Here is a 22,184-nt window from a genome sequence, read left to right on the forward strand (position 1 = left end):
GACCTACGTTTTGTTTATTAAATCGTAGGTTGCTTTAAAAAAAAAAATTGTTAGCCTTTTTACACGGGTTAACTTGTATGTAATCAAAGACGACGGCGTTGAAATTGATTCGATAAGAAACGTGAACAGTTAGCGAATTCGTAAAAGAAAACGGAATAATAAAAAGCTGGAACTTTAGATCGATTAACCAGACGGCCATTGTTGTCCTAGAAGAAGTTGTGTATAAAGGAAATATTTGTAGACAGCGAGAGAAAAGAAAATCAGCCATCACGACAATAAATATTGACAAACTCGCGCACTGTTTTGAGGACAGAAAATAAAAAAAAAAAAAAGAAATATAAAAAAAAAAAAAAAAAAAAGGAAAAGAGCACAATATTGACCGCACGACTGTCATCTCTTTTTTTTTTCCCTATCCCGCCCACACACTCACGAACTCTGGCAGCAACCCTCCGTTCTCTATACACTATACATCCAGCCTCTGGTATAACACGTACTATGGCGTAATATCGAAAAATAGAACCAAAAAATAAAAAAAAAGGCCAAAGAACTAAACGATTGGGAAATAATAAGAGGAAGAAACAGAAAAAAAGAGAGAAAGAAAGAGAGACAGTCTATATATCGAATACGGTAACTGTTTGTATTCAAGGATATCGCGGTCGGAGCCTTTTTTGAGAAAGAGAACCGCAGAAAATAACATTTCATCGGACGATGGCCAGCAGAAAGCAATCGACAATAAGAAGAGGGGAGGTGAAACTGGTTAAGGAATAGAAGAAGAAAAGAAAATCTACGATCGGGTCGCTGTTTTTTACGACTGGCATCACGATGGAAGGCAAAAAAAAAAAAAAAAAAAAAAAGAAGACGGGGCCCATAGGGAAAGAGGGTTGACGCGCGGTCACGCTGGACAGAAAGATGGTCGGAAGGAAGTTTGCAATAGAAACAGGAGGGGATCTCCCTGCTTAGTGGTGTAGGGACGATCGAGGCAGTAGGAGGAGTCGGAAGAAGAGCAAAAGGTATATGGAAGATGTCCACCGTGTGCTTCTCAGCTTGGCTGAGGGGTGGGCAAAGGCTTTATAAAAGCTATAGAGAACCTTTGCCAAATGCTAATGTCAGCAGTATATGGCCAGCACTGAAAATTCCCCCTCTCCAATGTTTTCTTCTTCTTTTTTTTTTTGTTCTATCTTCGGCAGAGTCTTGCTCCTTTCATTTTGCCATCGAGCAACAAATTGAGGCGGCGAAACAGGGTGGTTGGTAGTGGCTATAATATGGCGTCGAGCCATATAGGAAGCAAACCCACCCCGAAAACTCTTTTCTTTTCTTTTTTCGGTCTATTTAATGGCAGTATGTCTCTATCAAGAAACTGTCGTCCTCCCCTTTTTCTACCACAGCATTGCGCAATATTCCACGACAAAACATTGCACAGGTGACTCAAAGAGAACAGAGGCGATCTAAACTTCCTCTATAGCCCAACGGGGGCGATTTTTTACTTGGTTCTATACGACCCAATCAAAAACAAACAAGTTAGACCGGTGTCAATCAACGTCTGTATTGCTGGAGTCGGTACGATCTCATCCAATGGAGGGATTGCTTTCAATCTGTTGTCCGAAACGTCTCATAGACCTACTCTTTTTTTTTACGAATAAAACTCGGAATAAAAAATAAAATTATAAGATTTCGAAGGAAATCTTCAATGTGGAGGAAAGGCGAAATGGAAAATGGGCCAAAATTTTTTGTTTTATGACGTTTTTCACGATCGAATGGAGTAGAAGGATGTGTAAACACACGGGCCGATGATCGACTGTGATGTAGAGTTAAAAGACTTGATGTCCAATATATACAGCGTTTTCTTTCTTTTTCTTTGCTAGAGGCCATTTGCGTGTTGGATATACATAAAAAGAAGGCCAGAACATTAGGATGCGCATGACAAACAAAAAAATGAAATAGTAAACGTTGTTCATTTGGATGAATAAATACCAGGAGCAAGAGCGCCTATAAAAATAGAAGCCTAAAAAAAAAAAGGAGGGAGTTGGAATATATTGAAAACTGGACGCGTTCCGAGAACTGACCACCAAAAAACTTAGGGACAGGGAGGGCGACCGTTCTTCTGGAAAAAAGCGATGAACGAGGGAAGCTGAAGACAACAAAATATAAAAATCGGTGAACAGACACACAAGAAGCTCCCCCCCCCCCCTCCCCGTAAGCCATTTGTTTCGTCGGTTAAAGACAATCGCACACGCGGGTCTATCGTCACGGGCGTTATATTTCGCTACTATGAGCATCGGTTGCATCGGAAACAAGAACAAACATTATAGGACACTATTATAATATATATATATATATATATGATCTTGCTACGTCCCCTCTTTCTTTTTCTTTTTTTTTTTTTGCTTGGCCTCTTTTATTACATGCTGCATGATCGTTGTCAAAGGAGGGGGGAGAGACATTACTCCGATTCTGCCGATATTTATGTTGAATAAAGAGAGCGCCACGATGAAGAGAAGGGGCGTTCGCTTCAATGCATTGACCCTTTTCTAATGTATTCCTAGCTCGGTTTGACGATGGACAACAATGAAAAAGAAAAAGAAAAAAATTTCTGGCCAGCAGCTATGTATATAGGTATTATTAGTAGTCCTACATTATTACGCGGTAAACACAAAATGGGTACACGGCTGAAAACGTTCGTTTTCTCTGTTCGACCTATGATACACGCAATATTTTTGCATCACTGAATTTCTCTTAATCGTTTCTATAGTCACTGCAATTTTTAGCTCAGTAAACACAAAAGAATTTGCCGTACATCCAAACAAAGTTCGAAGCATTAATGGCAGTTCGCATACTACTCTTCAATGCTGACCTTTCCCACATTTCCAAGGAAAATTGAACTCCTACTGTACGGTTTTTAATGCTGTAAGTTTCTAGGTGATGAACGAGCAATTTGTTACAGGAAACGAGGCTCGTGCGGTTGATCTTCCATCACCATCAGAGCAACACAGCACGCATTGAATGATGATTGAGAACGCTGGCCGTTAACTTGTCAGCAAAGCCAACAAAGACGCATCGCCATCGGTTTCACGACAACAAACGTTTCTTTTTTATTATTACTTAGATCTTAATAGGTAACGGCCAAAACGGGCTCATTACATGTCGTAATTGCAGTCATACCCTCGATAGAGTCGGTACAACCCCCCCCCCCCCACACTTGTCAATTCAAATTGAACGTATTAAGCCGATAAGAAAAAGAAAGGCCTAAAGCATAGAGAGAGGGTTGTTATACAGTGCTGCCGGTATACGAAAGCGGCCAATCAAGTTTGCCAGGAAATGTGATAGATATGATTAGCATTTCGTCTTCATATATTTGTGTCTAACTCTTCGTTTCGACGTTTTACTAATGAGTCAGCATCACGGGCACGGGTTCTCGCAGTTAAGTTTTAACTTTTTCCTCCTGTCTCTTTCTCTTCTTCTTTTTTTTTTTTTTTTCTAATTCTCAACTCGAATGAGCAGGGCAAAATTCATAATAAGCTACACGGGACGAGTTGAAATGATTGTGTTGTGAGAAAAGTCACCGACCCTTGTCGTACCCCAACTCGCTTTGCGTCTCCGAATAAACAAGCGGCTAACGAGCCCGCCCTATCAGCATCACCAACGAGTCAGTTAATTAGTTTCTCCCTATCCCCCCCCTTCTCCCACCCACCTTCCAACGTCGTCAGCCTAGACCCAGTTGTCTCTTTTTTTTTTTTAACATATGCTTCGCTATATACAATCTATCTATGTGTATAGAGTGTCAAAAACAATTGGGCCCATACTTAAAGCATCGACGAAAAACGAAAACTGCTATACAATAAGTAAACGATTTCCACATCTAATAACAAAGGCCTATACATATGATATGGATCCTGCGGAGGCTGGTTCTCTATTTGACAATTCAGTAGGGATTTTTTTTTTTTGCGAGATAAAAAACAAAACAAAAATAGGGCACACACGAGTGATGGCAGTCAATACGTATGATTGGTGTGCCACTTATCAGAGAAGGGGAGCCGCCATTTGAAAGCAAAAAAAAAAAGGAAGGACGTTGGATGGATTGGTCGTTTATTTGGTGTGTGCGTGAACGATGAACTCGAGGCATCGAGTCTTTCACCAGGACACACAAATAACAACCGAAGCTGACACCGTATTGTCTGCTCGCTTTTTTTTTTTTTTTTCGTTGGACAAAGTCAAACCACTGGCGGGACCGTCTCCCGATCCCGACGCGCGGATCCACTGCTGCCCATCATCTCCCAACGGGACCATTCAATGGAGACGTGCGTGAGCTGGCGAGTCAACCAGACTCCTTCTTATTCTCTCTCTCTCTTTCTTGATCGTGGGGGGAAAGGCTGTGGGTGATAGCCGCTCGAGACCGATACCACAATACAACAAAATGGTTAAGCGATTGTTCGGACTAGCATCTTATGACGTGAGAGCTGCCAACCCCCCAACCCCCCCCCCCCCCCTCGCAATCCAATAAGATCCTTGACAGGTTGCCGCTGCGACACCGTTATACTCAATCCTTTATAGACCTGAAAAATGCACGGATGGCGATACTTTTGCACGTACTTATGACGCCATCAACTGGCGATATGTTTTTGTTTTGGCCTTAGACGATTACAAGTGATGCACGTTCATTTTCTCGGCATGTTCATGAAATCAAAAATGAATGTGGAGGAGAAAACTCACGTTGTGGTTGAGCGTCGGGGACGATGTCGTTTGCTGGTCACTGAGGATTGGCTGAGTCTCGGCCTGCTGATGAGTGCTTAGGTTGATGGCACCGTCGACGTCTGTTTCTGGATCCATCACGCGCTCCCCAACCTATTTGAAGTGAATTAAAATAAAAAAAATGGACTGTTCATTTATTTTTATTATTATTTGAAAGATACAAATAAATTTAAAAAGGGGGGGGGGAGAAGAAATGGAGCGTCGGGAATTTTTGGGCCAGTAAATTCAATTGCCGAGTGTGCTGGCTCAAGGGAAAGAACGTTTGTTTGATTTTCGGGTGGCGGAGGGGATTTTTGGGGGGGTTTTGAAAAGACGCAGTTGCAGCAGACAAGCATCTCTTTTGTTTTTGGCGAAGAATATACATATCTATCGTGAATACGTAGACACACTGTACGAACTGGTGCACCGATCCAATTATGAACAAGAAAGAGCGACTCAGTGCGAGTTCAACAATCGGACGATTCAAACGCAATTAAAAAGACAAGAGCCAGTACACACACACACACACACACACATAGGCGAAAGAGCGAGGAGGGAGAAGTACAAAAATTAAAAATAAAATGAAAAAAAATAAAAATAAAAGACTTGGTGGGTGGGAAGCCGAGGAGTCTGTGGTCGAGCTCTGTTTGTATAGAATCGAAAGATGATGACGAAATAATGAAGTGTCCCTCACCCGTTTTGCCCATCCTTTCTATCATCATCATCAAGAGTCTAGTCGTCTTGATATACAACATGTTGTCTCACTTTTTTATTTTTTTGTGTGTGTGTGTGTGTGTGTGTGTGTGTGTGTGTGTGTCTGTGTGTGTCTGTGTGTGCTTGGCAGAGTCCTCGCACAGCCCCCTTCCATCACCCACTCGGTGGTTAGAAGACGCACAAACTGCCGCACAAACCGACCACGCGTACAAACACAACTCCTCCGTTTGCTAATGAGTTGTCCCGTGCAACTCTCGGCCACATCGTAATGAATAAAAAAATTTATACATTACGTTATCTCTCCTAAATAAGAATCGCGAACGGCTGTCACCCCTCCTTTTTCTTTTTATGTTTTAACCAAGCAATTCGTACACGATACGTCAAACATCATCACTTTGAACAGAGGCCGAGTTAGATATCATTACGACATAAAAACGAGCCCCGGAGTTCAAAATAAAAATGAATGAAATCTTCAATCAACGGACAACGCAATTTGTACGGGCGTGATTCTGATAAATCATTTGAACTAAATTATCCCGGCATGCGAGTTCAACGTTACAAGTTTTAGCTTTACTCACCATGAGTCCATATTTGAACGCACCGACTTCCCAACTGTGTTTGCTTTGTTTTTTTGTTTTTTTTTGAATCTCGGGATCTTTTTGTACGGGGCACGGTAGGATATATATAATATCGTATGGGGACAAACAAGAATCCGCAGGGATGATTTAAAAATAAAAATTTAATCTGGCATGGAAGCTTTGGAAAGGATGGACCAGGTAACAACTTGCGGGCGGGGTTCCGATTCAAAAATGAAAACGAGAGTGCGGAGTGAGGTGGAGAGCCGGTGTCAAGTGTGCGGAGTAAAGAAGAGAACACCCAACTGCGGCCGCATTCAACACGACCACCCAGTGATATACACCCTTTGTGAAGGCTTTAACTCTTTGCTGCTCTGTGTGTGTGTGTGTGTGTGTCTGTGTGTTTTATTCGACCCTGCAACTATTGAGTAGAGAATGACGCTAGTCCGCCGCCGCCCCTTTTTCTCTCCCCCAACCATCCAGGCCGGCCCTCCTTTTCGGCTGTCCACAATAGCCCAAACGGCAAGAGAGAGAGAGAGACGAGAAGGAATAAGAATGAAGCCGAAATGAAAAGGCAAAAAAAAAAAAAAAAGGAAAAAAGGAAAAGAAGAACTTGCGCGCCGATGCAACTCGTCGGTGTACCTCACCGTCCACCCACTCCCATTCTTCCCTCCCAACAAACCTTTTTGACTTACCACCCTCATTTTTTTTTTTCCGAGTCTCTCCTCTTCTGCACTGGCCCGAAGTGCTGGCTGACACCTTCCGATTCGTATCAGAGTCTTCCCTTCTATTTTTTGTTGTATGTGTCGTTTCATTTTTCGACAACCCACTACGACACGATCGCGACATCATCAACCGCATCGCAATCTGATTTTCAAAGATTAGTAACACAATGGACTGTCTTTGTCGCAGGCCTAATGCCATAGGCTTTATTTTTGTTTGAACATGTTGTGTCTACCACGACATTGCGCGCTCGCAAGTCTTCACGAAGAGCTCACGATGAATCGATTTGAAAATACAGGTGTTCATCCAATGGCCTTCACAACAAATAGTGTTTGATTACAGGTCCTGATTAGATATGAATCATAGCAATTGCAGATTGTTTACGTTCGTCGTTCTTAAACCCTTCCGCAAGTCTTACTCAAATTTCATTTTGGCATGTTAAAGTGCGGATTGACTTTATAGAAGGCAACTTACATTAAAGTCACTAACATCTACATTTAAAAAAAAAAAAATAGACGTGCGAAACTTTGAAAGGGCGCATAGTTGGTGCAGCTTGATGGAAGCGAGACAGAGGCCCAACCGAACCAGTTCGAAAAAAAAAGAGAGAAAAATCTTCGTCGTTCCTGGTTTTTTTTTTGAGCGATAGTTTATCATCGAGTGAATAAAATATATAGATCATCTGTCTCTCTATATAGCTTTTCAATAGGGAAAAATGCAAAGAGGTGAAGGCTATACATCGTGAAGGGGATAGACGTTCCAGTGGCCCGTTGTATAGGACGAGGGTGAAGAAAACTGCTGGAGCAGAGATAGATCTATGATTTTTTTTTCTCGCTACTCTGCTTCTAGCGCAACGTTCGACATTCAAAAGTCGATCCCTTTTCTTTTCGTACTCCACCCCCCATTTCTATTTCATACTCTACGTATCCTATCCTTTTGATTTTGATGTGATATGTTGTTCGCGTATAACGCACACACGTCTTCCCATATTTTTTTTTTTTTTTTTTTTTGAACGCGCACGGCCCGTTCGAATGTGGCGGACTTTGAATGGATGCTGGAACAATTTCGCCGCACACTAAATAATACGCCGCGTCAATAAAAAATACAAATTCTTCAATGCCATTTTGGAGAAATAAAATCGAACGCGTGAACATCCAATGTTATTTTTTTTTTTTTTTCAAAGGAAAAAAAAAATTAGATTACATACAAATAGTTTTAGATTCGTTTTTCTTAAATTAATTTCCTTAGAATTCTAAACGCCATCCTATTTTTACGTTTTGTTTTCTTTGCTTTCACAATTGACAGATTAGCGAGGCGGTCACGCAGATGGGGGGGGGGGGGGGAGGGGGCATGGTTGAACGCGGCGGCACGTTGTGTCCGGCACGAGAGCAAATAGTTTTCGAATAAAAAGACGATAGGAGACAACAACAAAAAAACATTCCATGAGCAGTCAACCAAGCGAACTGGACTGGAACAGGCCAAAAACAATGCAAAGTATAAACTAATTTTTAAAAAAACAACAGCACACAATAATAAGACAAAAGAAAAGGGGGGGGGGGGACGGAGGCTGCCATCATAAAGTACACAATGTAGAGCGCGCGATCCTTTTCAGTTCTTAGCATCGGCTATGGGACGCGGTAAAAAGCCAAGACTGTTCCAGTTTCTTGTCTGATAAATGAAAAAAAATAAGCGCACTCGATCGGCCACGGCCGAAAATCGCACAACGAGCGTGACCAATGCTAAACAATTAAAAGACCCACCACAGAGAGAGTATCCAACAGGGAGAGGCCGGATATTTAGGACTTAAACGCAATTTTCAACAACAACAACAAAAAAAAATAAATCAAAAAAAAAAAGGGAAGCGCGGGTAATGTTAAACGACCCCCTGGGCAACGCCCCTCTCTCCCTTCTTTTTTGCGTTGCTAAAAGACGAATAGCGCGAGCTCACGAAAACAATTCGTCAAAAAATGCGACAACTGCTGTGCGTCGATCGCGTTGAATCAAGCGCAAAAAGAAAAAGATGCTGCTGTTGTTTAAAGCATAACAGGAACCCCCCCCCCCCCCAAAAAAAAAAAAAAATAAAAAAAAACATCAGCGAGTCTTGCAAATCCCTTGTTTCTGATATGGAACAACCGCAAAAAAAAAAAATAAAAGCCATCAATTGATGGTAAAGCTTTCAGATGATGTCCGACGATCGTCACTGGACTCTGCTGTTGTCCGTTCTACGTCTCGAAAAAAAAAAAAAGAAAAGATACAGCGGAAACGATCGTATGCGGGTAAATAAGAAAGAAAAAGGCCAGTTATAAACTATATAGCTTATGGATGTACAAAGAAGAAAGGGTAAAAAAAAAAAAAAAGATGGGGAGAGGTAAAAGAAAAAAAAAAAAAAAAAAAAAAAAAAAAAAGAAAGGCAAGATATCCGAAAATGATCCGGGAGTTCATCAATCGACGAACCCCCCGACGGCACGGCAGACGCCACGCGTGGACATGACGTTTGAAAAGCGCATCATCGCAAAGCCTCTTTTTTTTTTTTTAAATCTTTTTTTTTTTTTCCCTATCGCTCCGTATGTGTGTGTGTGTATACACATACACACAGTGTTGTAAAGTGTGTACTGTTGAAGGAGAGAGGGGGGGAAATGAACGCGTTCGATTGCCTTGCGGGAAAGAAACGCGGGACTTTATCCTTCAACCATTAAAGAAAAAAGATGTTCTGCCATCTTCGATCATTTGTCATGCAACGACAGAACGATCGAGAAAATACACTAGCGCATTATTCTTTATGTTACGTAGCATTTGATAATAGTCGAATTGAAAACGATGATGTTTCCAAAATTTCGTTTGACTTTAAACCACCTGATCTAACCAGACGTCTCAATTGAAAAGCCCAAGCGAAGCTGATTATCGATTCGCATGTCGTACGTAAAGTGAAAACAATCACATCCGTAATGAATGCAACTGTAGCCCGGCATTTCTGTTGCATGTCTCTCTCTGTTGTCTTCGAAAAAAAAAAAAAAAAAAACAACAAAAAAAAACATTAGCGGAGCCACAGGAAATATACGAAAATTCATTAGTCATACGGATGCAATTCTCTCTTACTCCCTCCTTCGCCCCTCCCCCTCCACCCTACGAAGGTGTGCTTGTAGCCAGATATGGCCCGCTACTCGTCCCCATGCTACACTCCCTATTCCGAGAGTGTGGCGCGCACAGAGTTTCACCTTGTTGCCAGCAACAACAATTAGATAAACAAGCAATTAGTGAAGGCTTTTGCTGCGACACACACACACACACAGCCAAAGAGGAAAGCGAACGAAACAAGAATTTTTCGACTGGTCCCTCTTTTGTTTTGTTTTTTGTTTTTTTTTTCCCACGACAGGTATACACTATAAAAAAGAAAAAAGAAAAAAAACGGTGGCAAGTGGTGACATGGAACGTTGCAATGGCAGAAGCGGAGAAAGCGGGGGGGGGGATAACTTTTGACGTATGTTTCTTGTCGTCATATATTTTTTTGTGTGTGTGTGTGTGTGTGTGCGTGTTGTCTACGTGTTTGTGTGCGCGTGTAATCTGACCGAGTTGACTGTATCTCTTTGGCGATGAGACTTATACGCTGTTGATTTACGAAAAAATAAAATAAAATAAAAGCCTGAAACTCTCGGTTGCCGCAACACTTTTTGTTCTTGTTTTGTTTTTAACGAATCCAACGTAACGCTTTTTGCAGCGAAACAAAACTTTTTTTTTTTTTTTTCGCAGTACTCCCGTTTTTTTTTTTCAGTTTCTCTTTTCTAACAGTTAAAAAAAGAAATAATAAATAAAATGAGTGGGGGGGGGGGGTTTTAACAAAAAAAAAAAAAAAAAATGGACTTCTCAGAATTTGGTTAATGAACGTGAATCGATTTTTTGTTTTCTAGTTGGCCTCACAAAAAAAAAAAAATAAAATAAAGGAAGAATAAAATTTCTAAAGTGTCCGCACGTATTGATGATGATCGTGAAACTATGAATCATTTCTTTTCTGCCGGAGAAGGGGATGCATTTTTTGTTGTTGTTTAATCCTAAAAAAAAAAAGAGGGGTTGTTGAAACTATCCATCAGGAAATGAGGAGAACAACAAACAACAAGACAAGGCAACGCGAAGGAATCCTCAGAAACCCAGACAACAACAACAACAACGGCCCAAGCGAACAAACAAAAACAGGTCAAAGGTCCAAAGCAGAAAAATAAAATTTAAAAAAAAACGAGTCGGGGTCGTGAGGTCAAGGCGGTTAAGGGATGGTATGTTCTTTGGCACGTTTTTTGGCAGACAAGGTAAAAAAAAAAAAAAAGGGTATATGTATATGAAGGAGTGGGGTAGGTGTAGCAGGCGAAAAAAAAGGGAGGAGGCAGCCGACCCGAAACAATCAACAACATCTTCCACCCGGCTTTTTTTTTTTTGTTTTTTTTTCTTTCTCCCGCACCATCAAAAACAGGGGGGAGGGGGAGGAAGGTTTCTTACTTTAGTAAATAACAGCACATAGTTAAGATATATACATATATATAGCCCCTACTCTTTTTTTTTTTTTTTTTTGGCTGGGCCTGGTCTATGTTGTCCGAAAAACATCCCGGGAGATAAATAGAAAGTTCTCTCTGCTTCCAAACCCCCCCCCCCCCAGCCCTTCATTTTATTTTTGCTTGCCTTGGTGCGGACCCACTGGCTCATTTCGGCCGAGGCTACCGCACAAAACACAAACATCAAGCAGGAAGGCGCAGGGACAAGCAAGAACAGACAAAAACAACATGTATATAGTACACCATCATCATCTTCTCTTCGTATTTTTTTTTTTTTTCTATCGCTTCCTCTTCCACGGACGACCATTTTTCTCTACGGCAAAAAAAAAAAAAAAAAAAAAAAAAATGTTTGTTTACATACAAAAACGCACCGGCCATGACTCGGACTCTCTTATCTCTCCATCCTCGAGAGATGCCAACAAAACAGAATTTCGATATTCGCCGAAATCATTTCTTCTTGTTACTACTCCTAGTCACCTACTCCCAGCCACTCATTTCTGCAGTTCTTATTTAGAATTTAAAAATAAAAGCTTATTTTTAAAATCATTCCTTATCGTCTGTGTTGTTGTTGTTGTTATTGTTTCTCTTGGCGCGGGTTGCGGGCAGGAAAAAAAAAAAAAAACTAAAAAGTTTGGGTTGGCAACATCCGAGAGAAGGAAGGAAGGACTATCGTCTTTTTAGCCGATTGCCACCATCTATCAGCAGTTCAAAAAAAAAAAAAAAAAAAGAGAGAGATAGGCATCATCATCTTTGGCCCTCCCCCTCCCCCCCCCCCAAAAAAAAAAATTGATACATTTCTAAATTCATCGAACATTCGTTGCGATTGAAATGATCCGCATGTCAACACAACATTTCTAGGCTTTTTTTTTGTGTGTGTGTGTCCCTCCGATAGGTCTCGGGGTTTTTACCTATAACCTTCCCAACAGATTCAAAACAATGGATTGACGTTGCCTGGTCAACCACGTACGGTTACTATAAATACACGAAATATAGGTGGAAAGTAGGGTGGGGATAAAAAAAACAAAACAAAAAAAAACAGGAGGAGACTCAACGTCATTGATAAACATGTCCCGCAGAGCGAGTAATCAATACGACAAGTACAGAAATATCACTCAAAATAGAACGAGAGATAGAGAGACGTATAAAGCGATTGCTCTTGTGTGTTCGAATGGGAAACAAGCGAATCCTGTAAATCATCTAAACACGTTTTGCTCTCTGATTGTTCGGAAAACTATCAAAATAAAACATCCGATAAAAACATGCGAAGGCCGAGGGGTGGGGGGGGGGCATAATTAGTGATTGTCTGCCAATAACTTACAGGCGATCAATCTAATCGCAGTTGGAATCTGTTCAATTCATAATATTATTGTCGGTACGGACGGACGCAAACAAGTCGTCGTCGTACGTACACACACACACACATACACACACATACACATCAATGTGACTTTGCTTATTTCATTCGTTTCCGGACCTTTAGCGTGTTTATAAATAGCTCAAAACAACAACAACAACAAAATCGCAACATTTAACAATAATTTTTTTTTTTTTTTTGTATCAAAATTCTAACCTGGAGAAATGCGGAGTGGAACTCATCCTTAGACCGTTTGGACTTGCGGGCGGGATGACGTCGGCGGATCACGAAATAAACGGGGGCGTGTTCAATTGTTTTTTTTTGTTTTGTTTTGTTTTTTTCACTTTCAAAACGAAAAAAACAATAACAAGATCGACACAACGAGAATTGCCGGTGGCGTGAATTGTTTGCCAAACCGTCCGCACTGCCCGTTCGAATTTATTAATCCAATAAGCGGATGGAACGCTGCGTGCGGATGAATTCTTGTTCAAATTGGCGGCTTTCAAAAAGAAAATTTGAATGAAGCGGCCGGAGAAGTGAGTGAAAAGAGCGACTGGTGGCTGCACACCAGGTTTCGTGAGTGTGTGTCTCTAGTCTGTGTGTGTCTGTGTGTGTTTGTGACGTGACCGTCCATCAGAGGAGAAGGTTCGGAAAAAAAAAAAAAAGGGAGGACGGGGGTCTGTTGTTGTTGTTGTTGGCGCTGGATAAACTCGAAGCCCCCTCCTCGTTGGCCACCCTCTGCTTCCATTCCCCACCCACTCCACCTTCGCCCTCATTTTTAAAAGCCCTCCTCTTTTTCTCTACTACCCTTCCCCCCCCCCCCCCGCTCCTTCTCCTACCCCCATGTTTGGTTCCGTACCTCCCTGTGCTGTTGGGGGCTCCCTCCGTTCGGACTTGTTTGTCGTTAGCAACGGCTCTTATATTGCATCCCATAATAAACAACAACAACTCAACTCCCTTTTTTTTTTTTTTTTTCCTACCTCCTCCTCCCCCCCCCCTCTCTTCTCCTCAATCTCTTTCCCTTCCTCTGAAGCAAGATGGCCGACGAGAGAAAGAGAGTAAACAAGTTGGCAGTCAACACACATGCTCACACACACACATAGCGAGAGAGAGACACACACACACACACACACACACAGAAAATTAATTAGCCAGACAGTCGAACAGATCGCAAAAAAAAACAAAAAAGAAATACGCACAACAAGAAGAATCTCTATATGAATCCATTGCATCCGCACGGTGGGAGCGTGTATAGGCACTCACGTAATGACGAGTAACACGATATTACTGGCCTAACTCCACGTCATCACTAAACAATGTCTGCTTTTGTTTTAAAACTCGATTGAATTTGTCCATTTTGATTTATCGATTTTCGATTGTGTATCGATGAACAAATTCTTATCACCCTATTGCCAAATATTTATTTATTTATTTTTTTTTAAATGGGGGTATTAAAAAAAAAAAAAAAAAAAATGGGCGGAAGGATGTACAAAAAAATTCGGATGCCTCGCGTGACTACCTGTCGTGATCTAATATCAATCGGGCGCATAGCCGAACGTGAATCTTTTTCCTCTTTGGCATTCGGACCATCCTGGTTGTCTTATTTTAATTTCAAGCTAATCATTAGATGGTCGAAAGAGTTAGCTTCTCTAAGGACATCCATCTGTGCGGCGAGCCGCGCGTGACTAGAGGCCGAACGCGGGGGAAAAGCCCATTGCGAAAATGCTGATGGTAGCTGCAACTAAAACCTCTTCGTCCGTTTTGCAGTTTAAATAGATGATGTAAGAAAAACAGTAAAAACAAAAAAGGTCTTCTCCGCATTGAAGGAAAAAAAAAAAAAAAAAAAAAGAAGAAAGAAGTCCCCGTCGGCTAACACACTTGATGATTTAGTCGAAAGGTGTTAAGAACCGTGTCGACGTCTCCACTTGGCGCTGCTGATTACAAGTCAACGCGAAATTGTTGCCAAAAAAAAAAGAAAAAAGCAAAAAAAAAAATGACATGATCGAAGATTGAAACGTTTGTTATCTTATCAACGATTTTAAGAATAATAAAATTCAAAAAATTTCCAAGATTTTTGTCTAATCAATACAATAGGTACGATGATAATTAGTAAAATGTTTAACCTCTCCGTGTCACGCCACACGTAAAAAATGATTATTATTATTGAAAAGAATTCCCATAAACGTCGGTTAGGCTTTCTTCCCCCCTCCTCTTTTTGTATGTGTGTGTGTGTGTGTGTGTGTGTAATTCAGACAGGTAAAAAAAAAAAAAAAAAAAAAAACTTGGACTTGGATTGTGTGGGGTCATGCCTTTGCAAAGTGGCTAATTGATGTGGCACATCACCATTAGACTGCCAAAGCTGACCGTCTTCCATGGCTAACAGAACATGACACAAAAGCCTCGGCTTTATGGCCGAACGTTGTTCTATTTTCCTTTTTCATTTCCCATTTGATCGATAACTTGGCGACAATTTGTTGTATTTTTTTCTTAACAATTTGTTGATGATGATGGCATGACACGCAGACGTCGCAACTACACAAATGAAAACTTTTTCTTTTTTTTTTTTTTTTTTTTTTATTTAAGCCCAGTTTTTTTTTTTCAAGGGAGGGGGAGAGGAGGTCTATTATAATGATTAGCGCTAGAGTTACACATTTTAATATTGGACCAACCCTTTATTTGTGTCTTATGGCCAGGCGAGTTCATCAAATCATAAAAAAAAAATATATATATATAAAAAATTCGAATGAAAAAAAAAAAAAAAGAAGAAAAGTTTCATCACCCCAATCACGACATGTGTACTAGACGCACGTGAGCGTGATTTTCTTTTTTAACTCGCTATTTTTCTACGTCAATTAAAAACGGTCTGATGCCAACAAGAAACACGCATTTACATGGACAAAAAGGGAAAAAAAAAAAAATTGTCAGTGTGTTGCACGAAACAATTGCGTCTCATTACACGAACAGAAAAAATAAAGTTTTTTTTTTTTTTAAATACAACGGACTGTGCGGATGGACGATATGAAAAACTCTTAACATTCAAACATATAAGAATAACATTGTAAAGAAAAACCGCACAGCGGGTTGCCCATTTTCAATTGGCGTGTGTCGCATACGTTCACTATCTTTTTTCTTTTCTTTTTTTTTAAAGGAAAAAAAAATAAAAACTCTTGTATCCGGATTACACCTCGCAAACGCATCCGGACTGAAGTTTATAAAAAAAAAAAAAAAATAAATTATGCAATAAAATAAAGAAGCGATAATGTCAGAAAAAAAAAAAAAATTTAGGGAATGCTGTACCCGTAACGACACAAAGTCTTAAGAAATTTCAAATTCCAAAATGTCTGATGGATTGATACCACCTCAACGTTTTCTCTAACTCGTGTCATCTTTTGCGCAGGGAATCGCAAAAAAAAAAAAAAAAAAAAAAAAATAAAAAGGACGACGTCGTGCGTCAGACATCTTTTGAATACAGAAATATAAAATGTTCCAGTGCTTGATTCCAATGCAGTCGACTATGATTGGGGGGGGGAGGGGGGAGACTTTTGCGAGGGCGGGGGAGTGAAAGGGCGGGCGGATGGGCGAGTTTGTGTGTTAAAAGACAAGAAAATCTTCTACCAGGGAACGGCTCTGGGTTACCAACCTCTTCAAAAACGTCAGCCAACTAATTAGCAACATAAAAGACAACGCTTCGTCAACTATTGAAAGGTTTGCCAAGACTTTGCGCGCTCTGCCTACACACACACACACACACACACACAGATATATAACGTGACTTCACTTGGCCTCCTCTCACCGCCTCTTTTGCAAGAAGAACATAGGCAAGAAGCAACTTGCTCATTTGCATTATTCCAATTAGTGGTGGCCCCTGTTCTCCAGGCCTTTTTTTTTTTTTTTTTTTTCTGCCCCCCCCCCCCCACCCCCGTCCAATGACTGTAGGGCTCTCTCTTACTTGCTTTCGAAGAAGCCTTCCTCGTCTTTTCTTTTTAAACGTGAATCTCTTACTCGGCCCAAGTTGATCAAGCGGCCGACTCCGCCTGGTGCCCAGGGAGAAAGGCCCCTCCCTACCACCACCCAAAGCAGAAAGAAGAGAAGAGAAATACAAACAGATGACTAAAAAGCAAGTGCAAGGGTACAGTAGCAGAGTCAAAACTTTTCGGGTTTGGCAGAAGCAGGGGGGGGGGGGTGTTCTCTCGCTGTACATTTATTCGGAGCATCTTCATTTGCCATCTCTTTTCTCTCTTCAATCAAAAGGGCTTTTCTCTTTAAAGAGTTTTCCTCTTTTCTCTGTCCAAATGGAAATGAAAACTTTTATTTGTACACACACACACACACACACAGAGAGGGAGAGCAACACATTTTGGTCTGTTCAATTGCTAACCCAGTTGACTTTGACTTTCATCCGATAAACTTGCACAAGCATCCGGGGCTTTTCAATCCCTCGTATTCAAATGAATATAAATAAAGAAAACTCCCCAACCCCCTCCCACCCCCCCACCCCCAAAAAAATGAAACGAATGTTGTTTCATCAAATAAGTTTTCTCAGAGACGGTCCAGGTGTGTTCCAGAAAAAAAAAGAAGAAGAAAAGGGATAGTCTTGTTTGTCCGAGCATTTTTGAGCTGGGACAATAACGCGCTACGCACAGCAACGAAGAGAAACTTTAACGCACAATCCCAATTGTGCCATGTTGACCTGACCTTAAAGATGCTCTCTCTCTCTCTCTCTCCCTTGTTTATTATACACACACAAACGATGGCCACAGTCCAGCGCGTTAAGTGTATACAACCCCCGAAGCCAATAAGAAGAAGACAAAACACAGCAATTCATTCGGTGCTGCATATGGTGCAAAGAAAAAGAGTCTTGATTGTTGTACCCAGTTCGAAAATGGTAGGAGGAGCACATAAGAAAAAAAAAAACGGACAGTTATATGGCCGCTTGTGTACGTGTGACTAAGATTTTCTTAGTTTAAAAGCGGCAAAGAAATGAAATAACATTTTTCTCATTGAAGGTCTCTTTTTCTTTTTTTTTTTTTTTTTTTTTTTTTCTTCCTCCCCTTCTGGAACACACAAAGAGGAGGTGCATTGAAATCTGAAGGCGAAAAATAAAAGAAAAGCCAGCGGTATATATGGGAATATATAATAAGAAAAAAAAAAGTCCATAGATTCCCCTCCCTTTGACTGGGTTCGAAAAGTTCCAGTTACCCCTCCCACACAGTGGAGGGCCATAAGACCCTCTTCTTGTGTGTGTGTGTGTGTGTGTGTGTTAACACAAACGACGCAATGCATGTATATAGAGCCTCGCAGACTGACCACTCTCTCTCTCTCTCTCTTTCTTACAGTTGTGTTTGTGCGTATGTGTTTGAGCCGCGCTCGGAAGTGTCGTAAAAAGAAAAAAAAATGGTAAGGCAAAAAAAAAAAAAAAGAATAAAGGAAGGGAAGGATCATGAAACGGGAGAAGGAACAACTGCTGGAACGAGCTGACCTGTTCCACTACAAGTTTTTTTTTTTTTTTTTTTTTTTTTTTTTTTTCAACTTCCCTTCTGGTTCGAATTTTGTGTTTGGGTCCGGGAGAAAGAGAAAAGAAAAAAAAACTTGTGGATGTCTCATGTACGCACAGAGAGAAAAGGATCTGTGTGACTTCACAGAGAAGGAACCGACTTAGGGAGGAGGAGTTCGGAATTTCAATAATGAATGACCTCCTACCCCTCCCTGCCACCGCTACACTCGAAAGGAACGGAGGAACCCCCTTTCAATGCCAAGGAGAGAGAGAAAAAAAAAAAAGATGAAAATAAAAAAGCTATTAAAGATCTCATCGACAGCAGCATCGGCGGGGACACTTTGGCTTTGAGATATCAATGAACACCCCCTCCCTCCGCCTTCAACTACCCCCCCCCTCTCCCCCTCTCACTCTTAAAAAATAGACGTGTATATGTGGTACAGCATCCCTACATAAATTGTTTTTGTTTTTCCTATTTTCTCCGTCCCCTCATCTTTTTTGTACAATAAAGGGAAGGAATAAAACAACAAAAAAAAGAGGTCCATTTCCCATTCTCCGGATGGACTTTGAATTGTTATTTAATTAAAAATAAATGATATACTACGTTGGACGGACGTTCCTTACCAGATTACAACCTCGTCCTTTCCAAACCACTAATGACACCCAGACGCAAACATTTCGTGGTATTTAAAATAATAATAATAATAATCTCGGAAATGAGTAGATCATCGACAGCCAATAAGAAACTTCCTCTGTACACGTCATCCCTTTTTTTTTTTTTTAAAGAAGATTTAAAAAAAAAAACATATAGTTTCGACTTACGGAACGATGTATGGATGAATGGGGCGCCGTAGATCTTGGGGCCACAAACCGGAAGCTTCTAAAAAAAAAAAAACACTGTCCGTCCTGGTTGGGTTTGGTTCTCTTGAATTTCAAATTTCGCGCGCACCGGAAGAACGTTCTCCCCCGCACTAGTTATATAACACACGCAAAGAAAAATGTTCAAGACGATTAATAATCCGGTTTGTTTTCCCGATGGTTTTTTTTTAAAGAACCCCAACTGTTGATTGCAAGAAAAACGAAAACAACTGCAACACACAAGTTCAAGTGAGTGGAGTCTTTCGACGTCCACCGGATGCGCCACACGTAAGCAAAAAAAAAAAAAAAAAAAAAAAAATATACAATCGAAAAACGAAATGCGTCTCTGTGCGAATTCACGTCAAATCAAAAACCCGACCTCAGTTTGAAAAAAAAAACAAACAAAAAAAACTGAAATGTTAATGAGTTTTGCAAAGAACTTGCTGACCGCTGGCTGCGTCTCTCGCTCGTCGAGTACTAAACACAGTTTGTTTCTTTTGCTTCTCATGCTTCTTGGTTTTGGCCAAGTAGAAGTTGAGGAATGAGTATGTGTATACATTTAAAAGAGAAAAAAAAAAACAGGGGAGGTGGGTGGGAGGGTAAATCCCCAAGTGAAGATGAGGGTTGTCCCAATGCATATGGTGTTTTAGAGAGGCGGACGGGGGGGTAGGGGGTTAGTGAGAGGGGGGGGGGGTGGCTTTTTGGAAGAAAAAAAAAAAAAAATCTGAGAAACCAGTTTTTCCAGGCACACTTTGGAAACTGGACAATTTACAAAGTGACGGTGTGACAATTGTTTTCCCCCTCGCCTCCCAGACCTCTCCTTCATTTTTCTCTGTATTATTATTATTATCATTCTGACAAAAAAAAATGAAAAACAAAAGAAAATCGGATGTCGTCGATAAGCTGACATCGTCGTCGAATTTCGTCTACGAGGAAAAACGAGTGCACCTTTGCAACACCTTTGTTTCCAACCTCTTTGCCAACCTATCGCCAAGTCGAAATCTGTTCCAGAATTTGTTTGTTATCTTTAAAGAAGAACAATGTCTTACTTAAAAGACAAAATCAAAACACGATCTGATAAGTCTATCAACCACCATCATATCGGGTTTCAAATTTCCCGCATCTTTGGCCATCTGTTGGCGGGGCATTATTTTCGTTTCCCAATTAGAGTCAAACAGAACGAAAAGGGGGGGGGGGGGGGAGGAGGGTTAATGATTCAAAGTAATTAAACTTTTCCCCATTACAATTTTGTTGTTTAAAAAAGTTCATTTTCATATGAGTTGCTGTAATGTTTTACGAGTTTCAGGGTAAGTGACCTCGTCTTGAGCGAACATATTGCATCTTGTTGGGCCCACCCATGGAACAACCATCCCACCCCGTCAACCCTCCTATACGTTTCAGAGGCCTTACGCATCGCAAACACACACACACACACACACACACACACACGCAAGTTTACAATAGGGGCATTTTCAGCAAAAAGGAAAGAAAAAGAAAGAAAACCCAAGGTATATATGTGTGTGTGTGTATATGGCCGGGGTTATATACCTTTCGCAGCCGATGTAATTTATGTCTGACAGCTTCTCTCTCTCTCTCTCTTTCTTTTTTCGAAACTGCCCTTCAAAAAAAAAAAAAAAAAAAAAAACTGAAACGATACGTCCTCCGCTTTTCGCCGTTTTTTTTTTTCTTTTCTTTTGCCTCTGTGTCCCTTCCTCAACCAATGATTACCAGCGTTAAGTCATTGGACACTACGCAGAAAAATACAAGAAAGCCAACACTAAAGGCAAAGAACTTCTAGTGTCAAGAAAAAAAAAAAATAATAATAATAAAAAGCCGCGTTTTATTTTTGGCCCGTCTTGTGTTAGTTGACTGTAACACAAGGCAAAAAAAAAAAACGGCATTCCTTCTGTGTTGCCGATATCCCCATATGCACATAGAACTCTCTGCCTCTTGTCCTTTCTCAGTTCACCCTCTTTACAAGTTTTTTTTTTTTTCAAAATTTCTTTTTTTTTTTTGCGCTTCTTGTTACACACGCACAGAGCAACAGGATGGCCGTCGTGTTTGATGGTCATACATCAAGTCCATCCGAGTTTAGCGTTCTTTTTTGTTGTTACAAACGCGTACATACAATTCAGCTTGCGTTTAATGTGATACAAGCCAAAACACAAAGCAGAAAAAAAAATTAATAAATAAAAATGAGCGGGATGTAAGTGCGAACATATCAATGAGTAGTTCGCTGCAGTACGGCTTACACGGGAAGGTAAAGATCGCTATCGCGATAGCCCTTTAAAAAAAAAGAAAAAAAAGGTAGGTCGCAATAATATGGGGAGGAAAAATTAAAAACAAAACGAGTCTCTTTGTTTTTTTGGTTTGGTCTTTTTTTACGCAAATGCGTAACGGAATCAATGGATCGTCAAACGTCGTGGCTGGTGCAAAAAAAAAAAAAACAAAGAATCTTTTCAGCCCCTCTCCAATTTTTTTTTTTTTTTTAGTTAAGGCGATGACGTCACATCCCTTCCGGTGGTTCAAACAATAAAAAATTATTATTATTTTTTTTTTTTTCACGAACGAGGTTGTTCTCCCCTTTCCAATTAAGTTATATATCTCCAAGGCAAAAGAAAAAAAAAAAAAAAAACTAAACTGCGAAAAAAAAGAGAGAGAGAGAGAGAGAGAGAGAGAGAAAGAGAAAAACACACATGCAAATTGATGTGTGTTTAATGATGGAAGCAAGTCGAAAAAAGAAACAAAACAAAACGGCGGCTATGTGTGTTTAACGAGTCCTTCCTCCCCTTCGACATTTGAAATGTTCAGCGCGTTATTTTGTTTTTGTTTTTTTTTTTCGCGTTCGTTGTGACGAAGGCAAAATCAGATGGTCAAGAGGAAACGAGATCTCGGCGTGCGGTCGCTCGAATGAAAAACTGTTATTTCGTGTCAATAAAAAAAAATAATTTACGATTTCATTTCGGCAAAACCGCTTGTAACAGTTTGAAACATTTTTTTTTTTTTTTTAAACTCGCGCTGCCTCCCAAACAGAATGAAAATGACACGGCGTGAGTTCGGGCCGTGCTAAGGGCTTTGCTAAAACTCCCGACCCTATCGCTCTCTCGGTCTATGCAAATTAACTCTTACGCACAACGTCAAAAAAAACAAACAACAACCCCACCCCTCCCTCCTCCGTCCTCATTGATTTCGAATGTTTTCACAAT

General features: G+C 40.6%; 1 protein-coding gene across 8 annotated transcripts in view; it reads right to left on the reverse strand.

Moving 5' to 3' along the window:
- LOC130702435 (forkhead box protein P1-like) overlaps positions 1-19,219 on the reverse strand; it is a 29,021-nt gene extending 9,802 nt beyond the window's left edge. For 2 of the 8 annotated variants that reach the window (XM_059495969.1, XM_057524105.2), the window contains exons 1-2: positions 6,018-6,272; positions 4,708-4,839 (exon numbers count right to left, since the gene is read on the reverse strand). In XM_059495969.1, coding sequence (XP_059351952.1) covers positions 4,708-4,839; positions 6,018-6,020 — 135 coding nt within the window. In that variant the 5' untranslated portion in view covers positions 6,021-6,272. Of the gene's footprint in view, positions 1-4,707; positions 4,840-6,017; positions 6,275-18,942 lie in introns of those variants that run through there. The other 6 variants (XM_059495971.1, XM_059495970.1, XM_059495966.1 and 3 more) reach the window with 5 other exon arrangements.
- Between the last annotated feature and the right edge of the window lie 2,965 nt (positions 19,220-22,184).

Source organism: Daphnia carinata, chromosome 6, assembly GCF_022539665.2.
Source record: "Daphnia carinata strain CSIRO-1 chromosome 6, CSIRO_AGI_Dcar_HiC_V3, whole genome shotgun sequence".
Classification (NCBI taxonomy): Eukaryota; Metazoa; Arthropoda; class Branchiopoda; order Diplostraca; family Daphniidae; genus Daphnia; species Daphnia carinata.